The sequence below is a fragment of the Leucopleurus acutus genome (genome assembly GCF_964270905.1).
Source record: "Leucopleurus acutus genome assembly, chromosome: 3".
In the NCBI taxonomy this organism is placed as follows: Eukaryota; Metazoa; Chordata; class Mammalia; order Artiodactyla; family Delphinidae; genus Leucopleurus; species Leucopleurus acutus.
This window is the reverse complement of record NC_139145.1, coordinates 10,811,031-10,828,516: the sequence shown is the minus strand read 5'-3', so window position 1 is coordinate 10,828,516 and position 17,486 is coordinate 10,811,031. Positions and strand designations below refer to the sequence as shown.

The 17,486-nt window shown below is 56.3% G+C and overlaps 2 protein-coding genes across 2 annotated transcripts in view; both read right to left on the bottom strand.

Moving 5' to 3' along the window:
• Positions 1-1,742: 1,742 nt before the first annotated feature.
• LOC309958990 (cytochrome b-c1 complex subunit 10-like) lies at positions 1,743-1,913 on the bottom strand (the record flags this gene model as incomplete). Its single annotated transcript, XM_082835099.1, has 1 exon — positions 1,743-1,913. One exon carries the CDS (start codon positions 1,911-1,913, stop codon positions 1,743-1,745), a length of 171 nt encoding a protein of 56 aa, XP_082691225.1.
• Positions 1,914-8,342: 6,429 nt separating this feature from the next.
• The window catches only part of PBX4 (PBX homeobox 4), a gene marked incomplete at its 3' end in the record, with an annotated part of 38,782 nt that continues 29,638 nt past the window's right edge, over positions 8,343-17,486 (bottom strand). Inside the window, 10 exon segments of the mRNA XM_082836518.1 lie at positions 8,343-8,414; positions 9,068-9,082; positions 9,086-9,094; positions 9,098-9,180; positions 11,688-11,741; positions 11,744-11,797; positions 12,132-12,288; positions 15,246-15,381; positions 15,629-15,819; positions 16,096-16,340. Coding sequence (XP_082692644.1) covers positions 8,343-8,414; positions 9,068-9,082; positions 9,086-9,094; positions 9,098-9,180; positions 11,688-11,741; positions 11,744-11,797; positions 12,132-12,288; positions 15,246-15,381; positions 15,629-15,819; positions 16,096-16,340 — 1,016 coding nt within the window.

The window sequence follows — 17,486 nt, the reverse complement described above, 5'->3', positions numbered from 1 at the left end:
GAAAATCCCCATCGGCCAGGACCAGAGGGAGTTCCCTGGCGGTCCAGTGGTTAGGACTCCGCGCTTTCACTGCCAAGAGCATGGGTTCAGTATCTGGTCAGGGAACTAAGATCCCGCAAGCCGCGAGGCCAAAGAGAAAAAAAACTCAAAAAACTTGAGGACCAGAGATGGGTAGATCCTCCCTGGGGACATACAGCCCAGTCCCCGTCCTGTCCCCGGTGGTTGGGCGGCGATTGGGTGGGGTGTGTGGGTGATGGGCCCAGAGCGAGATTAACCGGAGCCACGCCCACAGCTGCGGGGTTGCCCCATCACCTCTTTTTTTTTCTGGCCGCGCCACCATGCTTTCGGTATCTTAGTTCCCCAACCCGGGCCAGGGAATTCCCTTTTTTTTTTTTTTGGAGTTGCCCCATCCCTATTCCAGGGGAGAACGCGGTTCCAGGAGGAGAAACCAAAACGCCCTGGCTCCTGAGGTGCCCCCAGCCCCTGGACGCTGGCTGGCTGGCGAGGACGGGGCGGCTAGGGGGAGAAGAAAGCTGGGGAGGGGGCGGTAGTGAGTCAGGAACCCTGAGGGGTCAGGTCCTGGGGAGAGGGTCTGTGGGAGTCAGGCTGGGAGCAGAGGAGAGGGGTGGGGTTTGGGGGAGGGGTAGAACAGTTCGCCGAGCATAGAAGGGAAGAGAGGGTGCTCCGGCAGAGGGAACGGCCAGTGCAAAAGCCCTGGGGTGGGAACACGTTTATGGGAGGGGTAGCCAGGGGGCCAGTGAAGAGGGAAATGACGTCAAAGACACACCTTGTAGGGCCTGGAGGGGGAGAAAAAGGGAATTGGAGTCTGAGAGGGAAGGGAAACCAGTGCCTGGATCCACTTCCCGTTGTAAGATTGCCCCCTGGCGGCCCAGTGAAGAACAGGCAGGGAGACGGTGGGGTCCGTCTATCCTCAAATCTACCCTCTGGCCCTCACAGGCCTTCACAGAAATTGTGGCAGCCTGAGCTAGGCTGCCCTTGGTCAAACCACCGCCCTCCTGTCTTCCTGTGTCAGTGTCCCCCTCGGCCGAACGGGGACAAGGTAACCCCAGACTCTCCAAGAGCATGGACACCATGCTCGGTGCTTTGGGTCCTCAGTGCTCACGTGATTCCCGCCAAGCCTACTGGGGCAGGAGCTACTTCTGTTTCCACTTCACAGCGGGGAAAACTGAGGCTCAGGGAAGGCAGCACATGCAGGGTCTCCTCACACCAGGGATACCTGTCAGGAGAGACTGGACCCCACCAGGGGCCAGCCCAGTCGGCCAGAACACAAGTTCAAGTTCTGCCTGTACATATCTCCCCAGTTCTTCAGTTGAGGGAGGCTAGCAAGAATAGCACTAATTTGTTCTTCAAACTTTCTCTTGCTGATGCTGGTGTCCATTGGCGATTCTTCTTCTTTTTTTTTTTTTTCAGAGCAAAGTTTCACGCTGTGTGCCTTCACACACCAAAACTATCTCCACCAACATAGGAAGTGTAACTCGTGCTGTGTATTTCCTCAAGGGCCTGGGCCTTTCCAGATGCAGATGGAAGGAGGCAGCACCACCAGACACCAGAGGGATCTGAGTTCGTTGGGGGGGGGGGGCAGGGCGGTGTCGGTTTAATTAATTGTCCTTCTTTTTTTGGGCCACGCTGCGTGTGGGATCTTAGCTCCCCAACCGGGGATCAAACCCGTGCCCCCTGCAGTGGAAGTGCCGAGTCTTAACCACTGGACTGCCGGGGAAGTCCTAATCATCCTTCTTAAACTTGCCATTGATGTAGGGCACCTGGTCCAGAATCAGCCACCACTCGGTGGCCCACACCAGTCCCATGGTGCCCACGGTGCCCCACATGCCCGCCATGGGAATCCAATTTCTGGCCAGCTCGCGACAGTGCGGGCCCAGGAACCTGCTCAGCATCCTGGGGCCCGCTGGTGATTCTTGCGTGAGTCAGTGCCATCATGGGCCAGTGGGAGACCCTTCAGTGCTGCTCCTGTGTCTGTGATTTACTCTAAAATTCAGGTCCTCTGGCTCTCTGACCTCAGGCTCCTACGCATTTGGATGTATGTTTTGAGATTGAAAGTGCTACTCCTCATGCCTGAAGAAGGTCCCTCATCACCTGGTTCTACAAGGACTGGCTCATTAGCCACTACAGTTGCTCGCCTTCAACACACCTTGAAAGGAGTTCAGGGCGGAGATCAGGAATGAGGCTCTCAGTGCTCTGGGAAAACTGGCAGAACAGGTCTTCAGATAGGTAGGTATCTTCAGGAGGAAAATTTTTTTTTAATGACTTTATTTATCATTTATTTATTTTTGGTTGTGTTGGGTCTTCGTTGCTGCGCACCGGCTTTCTCTAGCTGTGGTGAGCAGGGGCTTCTCACTGCGGTGGCTTCTCTTGTTGCAGAGCGCGGGCTCTAGGCGCGCAGGTTTCAGTAGTTGCGGCTCGCGGGCTCTAGAGGGCAGGCTCGGCAGCTGTGGTGCACGGGCTTAAGTTGCTTCTCTGCATGTGGGATCTTCCCGGGCCAGGACTTGAACCCGTGCCCCCTGCATTGGCCGGCGGATTCTTAACCACTGCCAGCAGGGAAGTCCCAGGAGAAAATTTTTATGAACCAAATTTCTTGCATCTTCCCATACTTAGAAAAGCACTAAAATCATTAACCGAGACATCTGCTCTTTGTGACTAGCAGCAACCTTCTACTGAGATGTGTGCTTGACTGCACGTCCCCTTTTCCAGAATCACATATGTGCTGACCTCCTTCACACCGCTTCGGAGCAGTTTCTCAGAGCTCTCTGAGAAGCTCTCTCCAGGGCTATAGTCCTCAGTATGGCCCCAAATAAAACTGAAACTCACAGCTCTCATGTTGTGCATTTTAATTTCATTCGACATTCTCTTTCCAATTTATCGCTATTCCAAAATAAGGAAACTAAGGATCTGACATCCCAGCAGCACCCTGTCTCAGCCAGCCCCGAGGGAGTGCTGTCGTGTGTAGGGCCCACACCCAGGCAGGGGCCGTTACCCCAGTCAGGATCACACATTCCAGGTATAGGGCCACCACTTGCAAAACTCTAACCTAAAGCCAGTCTTTTTTTTTTTTTTTTTTTAATCACCAGTCAATCCTGGACACTTTGCTAATTAATTAGCATGATGAATATTACAACTGATTTTTCTCTGGTGGGAGGACTGGAGTTAAGATGTGTGGATCAGCTAAAAAAAAAAAAAAAAAAGGTTCTGAAGAACCTGGGGGCAGGACAGGAATGAAGATGCAGACGTAGAGAATGGACTTGAGGACACGGGGAGGGGGAAGGGTAAGCTGGGACGAAGTGAGAGAGTGGCATGGACATATATACACTACCAAATGTAAAATAGATAGCTAGTGGGAAGCAGCCGCCTAGCACAGGGAGATCAGCTCGGTGCTTTGTGACCACCTAGAGGGGTGGGATAGGGAGGGTGGGAGGGAGACACAAGAGGGAGGAGATATGGGGATATATGTATATGTATAACTGATTCACTTTGTTATAAAGCAGGAACTAACACACCATTGTAAAGCAATTATACTGCAATAAAGATGTTAAAAAAAAACCCATTAAAACACTAAAAAAAAAAAAAAGTGTGAATCAGGGAGTTAGCGGCTCTCCCCCTCCCAGACATCTGGCCAGAGTTCCAGCCTTATCTGGGAGATGGTGAAAATGCAGATTCCCAGGCATGGCCCAGACCTGATGAACCAGAGCCTGCATTTAAACCCATCTCTGGCCTAAACCCCTCAGAGTAGCTCCCTTGACTCGAGACTGTGAATTGGTCTTGTGTCCAGCTGCTTGGAACCCTACCCAGGTTACAGTGGCTTCTGCCTCAGTGGCTCCGCGGAGCTCTAAGCAGATAGAGTGTGCCTTTCTGGGGCTCCTGACCAGGTGATGGAGATGTGATTTCATGGAACCTGGGGAAGGTGCCTACTCATCTCTCAGAGGCAGCCCAGGACACGGATCCTCAGTCTCTGCCTCCCACCAAACTGGCTCACAAAAGCAAGACGAATCTCTGAAAAGCTACACAAATGGTACGCAAAGGATATGCAAACCCCACACATCTTTAATTCAAATAAAGCAAGTCGTGCATATTATATGCAAGTAACAAACACATATGCAAATGTCATGAAAGGAAAGGTGCCCGGCTCAGGGGTGAGGGTTGTCAGACACATTTCAAGGAACACACTGAGTATAATAGTAATGGTGGGGCTTCCCTGGTGGCGCAGTGGTTGAGAATCTGCCTGCTAATGCAGGGGACACGGGTTCGAGCCCTGGTCTGGGAGGATCCCACATGCCGCGGAGCAACTAGGCCCGTGAGCCACAACTACTGAGCCTGCACGTCTGGAGCCCGTGCTCCGCAACAAGAGAGGCTGCGATAGTGAGAGGCCCGCGCACCGCGATGAAGAGTGGCCCCCACTTGCCACAACTAGAGAAAGCCCTCGCACAGAAATGAAGACCCAACACAGCAAAAATAAATAAATTAATTAATAAACTCCTACCAACAACATCTTCTTTAAAAAAAAAAAAAAAAGTAATGGTGGAGGTCTCATTTCCTGCCCTGAGCCCGGCCCTTGGACCCGACAGCTACAAGTTGAGGGGGTCTTATATCCCTGGGTCTCCAGCCCAAGAGAGGTAGGTCTCCAGCCTCTAGCTCTGTACTCGCTGCAGGGCCACAGCGGCCTCTGGTGGATAGTGATGGGACACAGCAGCTGGACCTCTCACTCCACCTCCACTTTCTTCTCCCTGTGTGGTGGTTTCCAGATCCCCCTCCCGTGGGGCCCTGATCATGAACTTCCAAGCCACAGATTAGTGGGGGAGGGGGAGAGGAGGGAGGGCGAGGGGGAGGGGGAGGGGAGGGGGAGGGGAGGGGGAGGGGAGGGGGAGGGGGAGGGTGGAATAATGAGTAATGAGCAGGACTGGCTGAGGGGAGTGGTCAGTGTTCCAAGGGCTCCTGCTGCTCTCCCAGCACAAGCCTCAGGGATTTCTAAACTGCAGACTGCCCAAGGGTATACAGAGAAATGAGAGATCGCTTCCCTGTCAACTACCGGATCCTTGGTTCCTTCCCCAGTGGCCACGGCTGTGACCTGCGTCTCCTTCCAGAGATACTTGGATACCCCCACCCCCCCAATTTCAAAAATGGACACAAATGGTTATCCTTCCTACTTTTTACATTAATGCATTGTGGAGACGAGCTACTTCAGTCTTTTGAATGGTTGTATGCTATTCCACTGCAGGGCTGAACGGCGTGATTTAAACAGTGCCCAAAGGACAGACATTTATTTTCATTTTTTTTGCAGTTACAAAAAACTGTGGCAGGAAATGCATCACTTTGCATTCATTTGCATGTACCTGTAGAATTCTTAGAAGGAAAACTGATGAGGGAGAGGGTGTGTGCATTTTTAATCTTAATGGATTCTAGAAGATTGCCTCTCGAGCAGCCATACTCTGCCCAGAACTGCCTTCGGGCTCACAGCCTTGGCTCTGCCTGTCTCTCTCCTAAATGGGAGCCTGGGGCACAGGTCACGAAGCCTCTGTGCCTCAGTGTCCCCACCCGTTGCATGGAGGTACCATCAGCACCCACTCTGCCAGCAGGGTGGTGTCAGGGGGTGCCAGGTGACTCCTCCGCGCTCTTGTGGTCCTTAATAGCTCGATTAGTGTCGTGGGGCCACATTTTAGGCATTTTTTTGAATAATGCAGTATGAAATGCTGGTAAAGTATGACTTTACGCGCAGAATTTGACCTAGGGAGTTTCCTCAAATTACAGCCCTCCAAGAGGGACTTCCCTGGCGGTCCAGTGGTTAAGACTAGGCGCTTTCCACTGCAGGGGGCCCAGGTTCGATCCCTGGTTAGGGAACTGAGATCCCACATGCCGCGCAGTGCCGCCAGAAAACCGAAACAAACAAGCAAACCAAACCTCCAAGGGACTCAGCCAGAAGCTGGCGGCCGAGCCAACCACGAGCCGCATTCACGCCACAGCCACGAGAGAGCGCAAGTGAGCGGGAGGCTCCAGGGCCACCTGGGACCCGCAAATTGCTGCTTTGTCTATTTCCTGTGGGACCGCGCTCTCCACCTCCTCTCCAGTGTCCACACGACCTGCCATGGCACATCCCACCCTCTTGCTCCCACAGGACCTACCCGGCAGCTCTCCGCGGCACTGCCTCAGTTTCTCCGCACGGCCTCCGGCGACCTCTTTGCCGCGAGTCTCCTGGAGAGCTGGCTGTGCTCTCTGATCCTCCGAGTCGCTGATTGTCTCTTGAACTAATCGGTGGCCCCATTGCTCCACTGAACCCAGGCTGCTCAGTCTGGCAGTCATTTTTCCATGTTGGTGGACCTTCACTTTCTGCTCCTGAAATCTGTCCTTCTGGCTTCCGTGACATCCTGTCTTGGTTTTTGTCCCATATTCTGGCCTCTCTCAACTTCCAAACTTCCATCCTGAACAAGACTCCGATGTCTAGTTGCGTGCACACCCCAAGCCTGTCAGTCCAGAGCTGAGCTACCTTCCCTCCGTGATGTCCCCGTCCAGTCTTCCTGTGGCTCAGCCCACCCCATTCCTACTCAGCAGCAGGTCCCGCAGGTCTACCTTCACCCACGTCCCCCGACCCTAACCACCCCTGCCTGCACGTGGCCACCAGCTGGGAGGTCGCAGGACCCTCGGACTCCCCTTTCCTGCAGTCTGTTCTCGATGCAGCAGCGGCGGATCGTGAAGATGTTAGTCCCCCTGGGGTGCCCCCTGCTCACACCAGGCCTGGCCCCTTCCAAGGGCCGGCACCTCTCGCCCTCCCACTGTTGTGGGTACCTCGGGCAGCGCCCACCCTGCACCTCGGCACGCTCTCTCAATCACCTCCCTAAGGCCTTGTCTTAAGGCACGGTCCCCAATGGGATGCTGGCCGTCAGAAGGAATGAGGCACTGACACATGCTATATATAAAATGGTGAACCCTGAAAACATGCCGAGGGAAAGAAGCCAGACACGCAAGGCCGCATGTATGGTTCTATGTATATGAAATGTCCGGAACAGGCAAATCCACAGAGACAGAAAGCAGATGAGTGGTTGCCAGGGGCTGAGGACGGGAAATGGGGAGTGACTGCTCATGGGGACAGGGTCGCCTTTAGGGTGGGCTCTACAACAGCCTCGACTGACCGAGACCCCCCCAGGCTGTGGGTTTGGGGTTGCCCAGCATCCTAACAGCTCCTGCTGGCAGGGATAGGGTGAAGAGCAGCTGGGAGGGCTCAGTGGAAAGGTCGCAGAGGCAGGGGGAGGTCCTGATGGCTGTCCCCCGCCTGCCCTGAAGGTTTGCAAGGCAGTGAGGGGAAGAAAAGAAGCGCCAACCGTGCAGAGAGCCAGGCTGCGGGCGGGCTCGCAGAACAGCACCAAAGAGACTCGAGCTGAGGGGCGTTGCGGGCACAGGGCTGCAAACATGGGAGCTACCTAAAATATCCAGCACTGGGGCTGAGGGGCTCCGGCCGTGGCAGTTCAGTCCCTGGAGGAAGATCCTCCCAGACACAGAGGCAGTGGCCAGTGCAAGATGCATTGGGTAGAGAGAAGCATGGTGTGCCAAATGGGGGCTCGTCTGCAGGGACACACCCAGACCGCCGCGGACCGTCTTGGCAGGTCACCCTAAGGACTAGCATGCAGTGGGTGCCGGTGGAGAAGGGGCCAGGGCCCGGACACGGCTGGCTGAGGTTGTATCACCCGCCTTAGATATCCATTTCTTGGTTCTTGAAAGCAACAGAAATGGAGACGTGGAGGGCAGTGTGGTGACAGGCCAGGTGAGAGCAGCCGGCCCAGAGGCCCGTGGGTGTGATGGGTTGGGATGGGCAGATGTGCGGGGGTATGGAAGCCAGAGGGGTGGGGGGCAGAGGTCCTTTGATCCCAGGAGACCACTGTGCTCAGTCTTTCGGGGTGCAGGCCGGGACCCCGCTGTGCTGCATGGCTGTGACCCAGCGGACCCTCACTCCCACACCTCGTTTCCTGTCTGCAACCCTCACTAGAGTGTCGGCGCCACGGTGGTGACACCCGCGGGGGTTGGAGACAGGACAGAGGGATCTCTCGGGCATGGGAGCCCAAGAACTGGGAGGACGGTGATGCATCCAGCTGGCCAGGATCTGGGCGGAGCTGGTGTGGAGGTGCACGGGCGTCAGAACACTCTGTGTCCAGAGATGAAACACTCTGGACAGAAGCTCAGATGCTGGTCATGGTGGCAGCTGACAGTGCAGGGTTAGGGCCGCGGTGACACTGACTGACGGGCAGATACAGTGCACCTGCTCAGGGCCCCGAGCTGTCCTGAGCCCAGGTTCATTTAATTCTCCCAACAGCCCAGCTCTAGCATCTTCATTCCCGGTGAGGGGAAGAGAGGAGGAGACAGAGGGAAGGTCCCACCCGAAGGCTGAAGCAGAGGAGGAACTGGGCGAGGAGACAGAGAGGGGCATCCAGGAGCCGGGAGACTTGCAGCGCCAAGCCTTGGGCCAGCAGGATTTCAAGAGCACGGATGCAGGAAAGTGCTTGGGAAGTTTATCGTCTTTAACGACATTTCAGCTGAAAATGGTAGAACTTGTATTAACGGAAAAAGGTGCCAAACCAATTCCCAGTAAAATTCTGAGCTCACAACAGACTTAAATCAAAACCGCATGAAACGACACAGCAGAAGAGAGTGTGGAAGGCAGTGTCTGGGCGAGTTGGCACACGGATGGACAAACGAGCAAACAGAGTAACAACCCGCCCAACTGCGCAGCTGCAGCCCTGCACCTGCGCGGTCAGCCATCGGCAGGAACAAATCTGGGAGTGAACGACATCGAAATTAAAATCGGTCCAAAACTGTAATGGGAGAATTTGTGCCAAGTCCTGGAAGAAACAATTCAGCCTTAACCATAAAATTACTGTAAAAAACACCAAACGGAGTTGGCAGAACGAGCAGTCTCTCAGCCCATTTCAAACCCCAGCTGACAAGCAAAAGATGGTACCGGTGTCGCCTGCCGTCAGCTCAGGGAGCGCTGTCTGCTGTCAGTTCTGGGTTTTCTGAGGAAACATGAATTCCAGGGAACCAAGGCAGGTCGCACCGTCCTCTTTTCTGCTCATCCCAACACTTAATTAGATGCGTCTGAGGTGACCCTGCCGGGGTCTCCAATAGGTGAAGCGGTCGACATTCGCCTCACCTGCCAGCTGCCCCGGCCTGAAAAGACAGAGACAGAGAGTCAGAGGGGGGCCGTGGGACAGATGACCCATCCGGCCCCCGCATCCCTGAGGTGGCCTAGAACATGCCGAGAACCGTGAGAGGAGCCAGGAGATGGGGCAGGGACAGAGGGGTCAGTCCTGGGTCACAGCTGGCCTTGCACATGAGTGTGCCTCCTTGGCAGGAACTGGCCTCCGCTGGCCGGGCTCTGGCAAAGGACTGGCAGGGCACCGCGGCACACACTCTGAGGGTGAGGGAGACCCAGGCAGGCCCGGAGCTGACGGTGGTCCCCCAAACATCGTGGTGAGACGTGGTAAGCAGGAAGAGGCTCAGGAACCCAGCAGGACGCGGGCCTGGCTGGGAGTCAGGAGGGCAGCGCCCATGGCTGCGGGCGTGTGGGCTCTGTCCACAGGGCGGGGATATATCGGGCACATGTGACCCTGGGATGTTTGTCCACAGGAGCCCCCCCACAATGGAAACCACTACTATTGGTAGTGGTTTGCGGCCCACGAGAGCAGGGCCTGCAACTCACAAGCTCCCCTTCACCTTCCTCATTCTTTTTTATTTTATTTTATTTTAATTGTATATTTATTTTATTTATTTGGCTGCGTTGGGTCTTCGATGCTGTGCGTGGGCTTTCTCTAGTTGTCGCGAGCGGGGGCTGCTCTGTTGTGCCATGCGGGCTTCTCACTGCGGTGGCTTCTCTCGCTGTGGAGCATGGGCTCTAGGTGCGCAGGCTTCAGTAGCTATGTCTCGCAGGCTCAGTAGTTGTGGCGCACGGGCTCAGTAGTTGTGGCACGCGGGCTCTAGAGCACAGGCTCAGTAGTTGTGGCGCACGGGCTTAGTTGCTCCGTGGCATGTGGGATCTTCCCGGACCAGGGCTCGAACCCGTGTCCCCTGCCTCGGCAGATGGATTCTTAACCACTGTGTCACCAGGGAAGTCCCATTCACCTTCCTCATTCTTGAACTTTCCTTAACAGGCTGAACCCTCCTGCCTGCACCCTCTACCCCTTCCGACCCCACAAGGCCCAAGACCCTGCTCCTCACCCACCCATCCCGTTCCCCACTCCCCCGCCTCAGCTATTACCTCCCATGTGCCCCAAGGATCTGCCACAGAGGACAGTGCTGGGCAAACAAATCAAGAGAATGCCTTCAAGGGCTGCCTCATCATGTGACACAGGGACACTGAGAGGCCAGCGTTGCTCCGCCCACCCTCAGTCTGAAAGCAACTGGGACAAGGATACTGGCCTCAGGGGGACACACTCTGCCCTTGGATGGACACCCATAGGCCTATGATCCCAGAAGGAGAACATGAGTGGTGAGGGGAGGGGTCCACTCGCAGGCCTGGGTGGTGACAGGCTGGGGCCCAGTGTGGGACTGGGAGCCAAAGGGCAGCTCAGGGCCAAGGAGATGGCTCCCAGCTGGGGCGACCTCAGCCCCTGAGACCTGCTCTCTGGAAGAGCATCTGTGCCTGTCCAGGGCAGGGGCCTACGGCACAGGTGGGTGTTCACACCACAACCCTAACCTTCCTGCTTACTATGTGGGGTTGACAGGACCCCATGTCACAGTCCACGGAACCCTCACCCCGATTCACTCTCACACGCTCACCCCTACTGTGCTCGAGGTGCTGAGCCCTGGGCAAGGGCAGAGCCGGACAGGTCTGGCCACTTGGTGGTGTCAGAGCATTTACTCCGCTCAGGTGCTCATTATGGGCTGTGGGGTTGCCACAGTGATGGGATGCGCGCCGCCCGGCACCGGGAGGCATCCATTCCCTGAACCTTTAAGAGGGGCTGGGGGTAAACGGGTGGGGGGGTCAACCCTGAAGGAAACAGGTGGGCTGTGTAAGGCCCTGCCCACTCCCGCATGGCCTTGTCACACCTGCACCTGCACAGCCTCTTCAGGACAACCCTGCGCCGGGGGGTCAGGCCCCTGTGGCTGTCAGTGGGAGGCCGAGAGGCCCCAGGGGCCTGCGAGAGGGATGATGCCCTCTGATCCTGGCTGGCCTGGCACCTTGCCCCAAACGCTGAGAAAGTTCCTGAGGGCACATCCCGAGACAGCTGAGATCCATGGCTCATTTTCTTCCCAGATCTTCACTCTGGCCCAGCTCGCACGGGCCAAGGGGGCAGCCAGGATGGTGAGGCCATGGCATGAACGTGTTGAAGGGTCTGAGCCCAGTGGGGCTGTACCTTCAGACCGTCAGGGCCTCGTCTGACCACCCTTGCCTTCTCCTGATGGGTACAGACACCATCGGGGAGGGAGGGCTCCTTCCCAATAGGCAAAGCCCTCAGCAGTCATCGAGTCCTGTGAGGCGTGAAGGTCTTTGCCGAGTGGGGCGCCACAGAGCTGGGCTCCCTGAGGCGGCTCTGCCAGCCTGCATTCGTCCCCATGATGGACTGAGACACGGTCGAGATAGCCGGTTCCGAGGACCTGCCACCCACCTGGGCTCCACGTCAGCCCTATCACAGAGTCCGGGAGCCCACAGGTGTCCTTGGGATTGTGCTGGAGACTCACCTGGCCCAGAAGGCTGCCTTCCCCAGGGGCGGGCCGGAGGGAGGCCAGCTCTGCAGGGTGATAAGTATGTCGCTGGTGCTGGTCATCGGAAAGGGACCAGAGGAACCTGGAAGGGCGGGAGGGGTCAGGACCAGTGGGACCTACCAGACCCCCGGCCAGGAAGAGGCTGCGGAGGTGACTCCTACGGCTCCCTGCCCCTCCAGCAGCCCTGCGTGGGTGGGGAAACCAGACTTTTGGTAGGAACTTTCTGTCCCCACAGCATCTGCCCAGCCTGCCGGGATGTGTTGACTTCACCGGGATAATCACTAATGGGAACAGAAACCTCACAGTGTAAATAGAGAAAAGAGGCATACGCAGGGACCAGTCTGCTTCCCCAGATGCAGCTCAGTGGGTCCGGCCACATGGGAGCGACTGACCCTGGGCTGGGCAGCCTTACTGACTGGAGCTGGGCCTCAAAGGGCAGCTGGCCTGGCTGCCCGGGCCCCTGACATCGGTGGTGTCCTCTGCCATCTTACCTGTGTAAGCGGTAGCCTCTTCTTGAAACTTCCCCATGTTCTTTTTATACCGGATTCTTTTGTTGCCGAACCAGTTTGAGACCTGTGGACAGGCAGAGATGGAAGTCACTGGAAAAAACTGACCTAGCGATGAGACGCGATGTGGACAGACAGCCGGGGGGAACATCACTGAGTGACAACGTGTGGCCCTGGGGCTGGGTGAGAGGCCGGGACTGAGAAGGTGGCGCTAATGAACTGTGGGCCCAGGGAAACGTCTGCAGTGTGTTGGTGACACCCTGGACCTGGCGTAGCTTACAGGAGAGGGGGGAGCTGGAAGGAAAACAGGCATGTGTGTGACACACTCAGAGAGACGAGTGTCTGCTCACTGCGGCGGCAGGCAACAGACTGAATACTGATGCGGGAGACGCATCAGTAACCACATTTCTGGGAATGCAATATAAGCAAAGAGCACAGTCGAATCCAAAACTTATCAAAGGATAAGGACCACTTGCCAGTGCAGGGGAAGGAGCTGAGCACTGAGCTGAGGGCCTGTTTTTAGTCCCCAAAGCCAGTTAGGAGGGAGCTGCAGTCACATGCATCCTGTAAGCAAGGGGCCAGCCCAGGGCCTAGAGGTCTGAGCCCAGCTCTGACTCCAAACCTGCACCGAGACCTCCAGGGCAGGGCTTCTCCCTGTGGGTCACTCTCTGGGGGGCGTCCTGGGCACTGAGGGTGCTGAGCAGCACCCCTGGCCTCCACCCACCACATGCCAGTAGTGTCCTCCCCTCCCCCCGAGAGTTGTGATAATGAAAATGTCCCCTGGGGGCAGAATCGTCTGGGTGAGACCCTGGGCGGTGCCTTCCTAAGAGCATGCAGACATATCCCAAAGTAAGGCACCAGGCCCTGCAGTGAAAGGTTATGTATTTTAATGAACAGAAATAAACAGTTGAGTTACGTGGCAGCACTGTGGATGGAGGACTTTTCTCCTCTAAAAACCTGTTTCTTTTCTTTCTTTTTTTTTTTTTTTTGTGGTACGCGGGCCTCTCACTGTTGTGGCCTCTCCCGTTGCGGAGCACAGGCTCCGGACGCTCAGGCTCAGCGGCCATGGCTCACGAGCCCAGCCGCTCCGCGGCATGTGGGATCTTCCCGGACCGGGGCACGAACCCGTGTCCCCTGCATCGGCAGGCAGACTCTCATCCACTGCGCCACCAGGGAAGCCCAAAACCTGGACTAAGTTTGCAGAAGAATAGCAGTGAGCAGTTTTCCATGTTGAATTCAACTGGCATTTTAGAGGGACAAAGAGCAAACTTCCCGTGTGGGTGAGGGAGGGCGGCTGCCGGGGAGCTGGTCCGGGCCAGGGTCCACCCTCTCCACGGGGTGTGTCCCGACACCTCGTACAGGAGTGGGATGCCCTCTCCACCAGCTGTAGCTCGGAGCCACTGGCCACTCCCTGCCCAGTCACTCTGGTCCCTTTGGCTCACACAGCTGCAGCCGCCTGGGTTTCTGCCCATCGCCCTGTCCATGGGCTCAGCTCTCCCGCCCTTTCCCCCTCGGGCCTCCTCACCCTGGAGTTGCAGCTGATCCTGTCCTGAAAATGTCTGTTGCCTCATCTGCAACACCCTTTGCCCTAATGGTGCTCTCCCTCCCCCGCTACTTCCTCCTTAGGCGAACCGCACAGCCTACACGACATCTGTATCCCAAATTCCGAGCCCTCCCTCAGCTGTCAGACATTCCCAGCTGGAGGACCTGCCCGAGTGGGGAGGGGCTCCCAGCACAGAATTCCGCTGCTGGTGGGCGGGGTCTCAGGGCCCGCCCACAGAGCAGGAGTCACTGGAATGTGGCCGGGGCTTTTCAAACTTTTGTTTGCAACGAACCCTCTCCTGAGATAAAGTTGAGACCCAAGACCCATGTGCTCTCTGGGGGTGCCAGGGCTTGAAGTGAATCTGGCCGTTTTCAGACAACTGCTCACGGTGACACACAAGCTGCCATGCCTCCCACTTCTTCCGGGCCTCGAAGCCCCAGAGGTGCAGCCCTCACTTCAGCTCCAGCCAAGGTGCTGAGGACACGGCAGCGGTTCCAGGCTGAGTGAGGTCTCATGTGACCGGGACACCTGTGAGGCTTTGCTGCCTGTGTGACCCTGTGGGGTTCCTGAGTGCCCTTGTCCCCAAGTCACTGCTGGACTGGGCAGGGACCAGAGCAGAGGGTGGTGACGGAGGGCACAGGCTGACTGGGCTGGAAGCTCAGTCCCTCCAACTGCACAGTGGGAACAGCCCTCCCTGCAGCCGGGGGCGGGGTGCCGTGCCCTGACCCCCACGCTGCCCCACGGGCGTGGCCTGGTCCTGCCTCTTGCTTGTGGGCTGCCTGCACTTACCGTTCTCACTTTAAAGCCTTCGGAAATATTTCTTGGGTTCTCATCTTAGCCCCGCCACCTTACCCCAATTCCAGTGAGGACAGTGGTGGTCCCGACTACCAAGGTTGCCCAAGGCTGTCCAGGTCCCTTCTCTCATCTGCACCACCATTCCCCCTCTGGAGCCAGATGTCGTCTGTCTTGTACCCCCAGACACACACACTGGACTGTTTGAGGAACAAGAAGGCAAGGCGCGCGCCTGAATTTATCCCAGGATAACTGAATCGGTACTTAAGCACAAGAGCTGGTCTATCACTTCAAGTCCTAATTTTCCTCCAAGTTCTTCTTCTTCTCCCAAGCTCATACCCCACCCCTCTTACGCAACAGAGCACATCCCTCTGTTAGGAGAATATTAAATCCCAACGACTACAATCCACTGAGTACCTCATGATACACTCTGTGGTGTCGCCTCCGGGACCGCACACTCCACACCGGTCGCCTCAGCAAGTCCCCACACCTGGTGGGTGTGGCTTCCCGCCTGAGGCCCACGTTCATAGCCCAGACCCCGGGACCTGAGCCCAGTCAGGCCGACTGGGAGCCTGCCTACCCGGCTCCCGCCCCACACATTTCACCAGCTTCCCTGGGTGTCCTCCTCACTGGGCTGAACTTTCCCTCCCTTCTGGGTTCAGGGAGGTGTGGCAGGGAAGGACTGTCACCTGGGAGACGGTGATGCCACCCTTCCTGGCCAGCTCTTCTTTGGTTTCTTCACTGGGGTAAGGGTTGCTCACATGGGAATAAAAATATTCATTCAGCACTTCCGTGGCTTGCTTGCTGAAGTTCTGCCGCTTACGCCTGTGAAGACAGACGGCCTCAGCCGGGCCTTGTCCTCGTCTCTGATTCCCTAGAGGTTGTAACAGCAGCAGCCAGCACTTCAGTCGCCTTCCAAGAGGCTGTGTGAGGGCTACGCCTGCAGCTGTGGCCACAGCCCCTGCACAGGCTTGGAGGCCCCCGGAACTTAGACCCAAGCCAGCACTGACTTAGATTCCTCTTCCTAAGAGCTGACCCTGGGGTCACAGGCCGGGGGTAGGTAGGGCCTGACCTGGCATTGAGGAACCTCGAGCGCAGGGTCATCACGGCCTCGCAGGTGCTCTCCTTCAGCTGTAACGGGACGCTGTTGAACTTGCCGTGGAGGATGCCCACCACGTGCTCGATCTCCTTGGGCGAGACAGGCCTTATCCTGCTCTGCTCCCGGAGAAGGCTGGTGACATGCGTGGTGAACTCACGGCAGGCCTGGGGTGGGGAGACAAATGGCAGCCGGTGACTACCCGGCAGGCTGTCCAGGGGGCTCCATGTGGGACCAGCCACCTGCCCCCCGAGGCTCCCACACAGGCTGGCTACTGAGAAGTGAAGGCAGAAGGCTTCCGGTAAAATCGGCCACCTTTGCCGTGAGACCAAGTGTGTGGACTCCCTGCTCTGGGCCACCAAAGGCAGGCAGTTAGCGCTCCACGTTTCGCTTTGACAAATGCGCATTCACATGACAGAAACTCTTCCGTGCAGAAAGATCACCTGTTCATGTTTCTCTAGCTCAGAGGGGTCAATCTGTCGGGTCTGGGACAGCTTGGCCCTGGAGGCAGAGTGCTCAGGGCCACTGTCATTTGGACAGCCACCTGGGGTTGCTGTGCCGGCCGCCGCCTGGGCGCCTCTTCGGTGCTTCTTCGGCCTGCACATGCCCTCGGCCAGCAGCATGTTATCCAGCTTTTGGAGCTGAGCGTCGGGGGGACCCTCTGCCAGAATGCCACGAATGTTCAACCCTGGGTAAGAGAGGAGACACTGAATCAGTGTCTGTTGTCAGAATGAAAACAACCACGACAGAGTGTTAGCACTGGCTTCGTGTCTGAACACTTTTCACGGAACCCTTGAGGGGAAAGAAAGACTTCATCTGATAACAGACATTGAGTAACCCCCGTGACGCTGGTCCAGGTGCCGTGCTTAGGAGCCCAGTCCGGGTGGCGGGAACGCAGGGGGCACACCGACCACAGCTCACAGCCCACAGTCGGGTGGGGGGGGGGCCCACAGGGCAGGGGCGGGGTGGCACTGGGTGCTGGAAAGCCTGAAGCCCTGAACCTTGTCTTCAGATGGGAGAGGAAGCACGTTCCAGACACACACACTAGCACAGGCAGGGATACGAAGGCTAGTGGCCGCCTGGCTTCAGGCAAGGCCGTGCTGCTGTGCGTCTGAAACTAAGCCCCCCAAAACCGAGTTCCCTTACTGAGTTTGACTAGTTCCTCTATCTTAAACTTTATTCCCTTTCTTGTCCCCTTTGACCTCAGTCCTGTGCTAACTGAACACTAATCAGATGACTAAAATTGCTGTTGTTGATAACATCGTTAACGTGCTAAAATTGCTATTACAGATATCGTCATTAATGTACAAACTCAGGTTATGTCTCCAGGGCAAGATGAGCTAACAGACCCCTAAGCCATGGACCCACCTGGTCAGCGAATCATAAACCAGAGACATCCTGATTTCCGAAACTACGATTATGAAATGTCACAAGATGATGATTAATTCCAGCCTCTCTGTTCTTCCCCTTAAAAAAAAAAACAAACCAAAAAACCCTCACTCAAAGACCAAGGTGGAGTAGGTCTGAGGCTTGTCTCCCACTCCCTTGCTTGGCACCCTGCAATAAGCACTGTACTTTCCTTCACCACCACCCGGTGTCAGGAGAGTGACTTTGCTTTTCAGAAGACTGAACTTTGGTTTGGTAACACATCTATTATGTCTGTTTGTGTTTCCTGTGTGTGTGTTGGGGGGAGGGTTGTTGCTATAAAGTAAAGAGGAAAAGACTGATCCAGAGGTGCCAGAGAAGATGAACTAACCCACCGAGAGACCTTTTTTAAAAAATACATTAATTTATTTATTTATGGCTGCATTGGGTCTTCGTTGCTGTGCGCGGG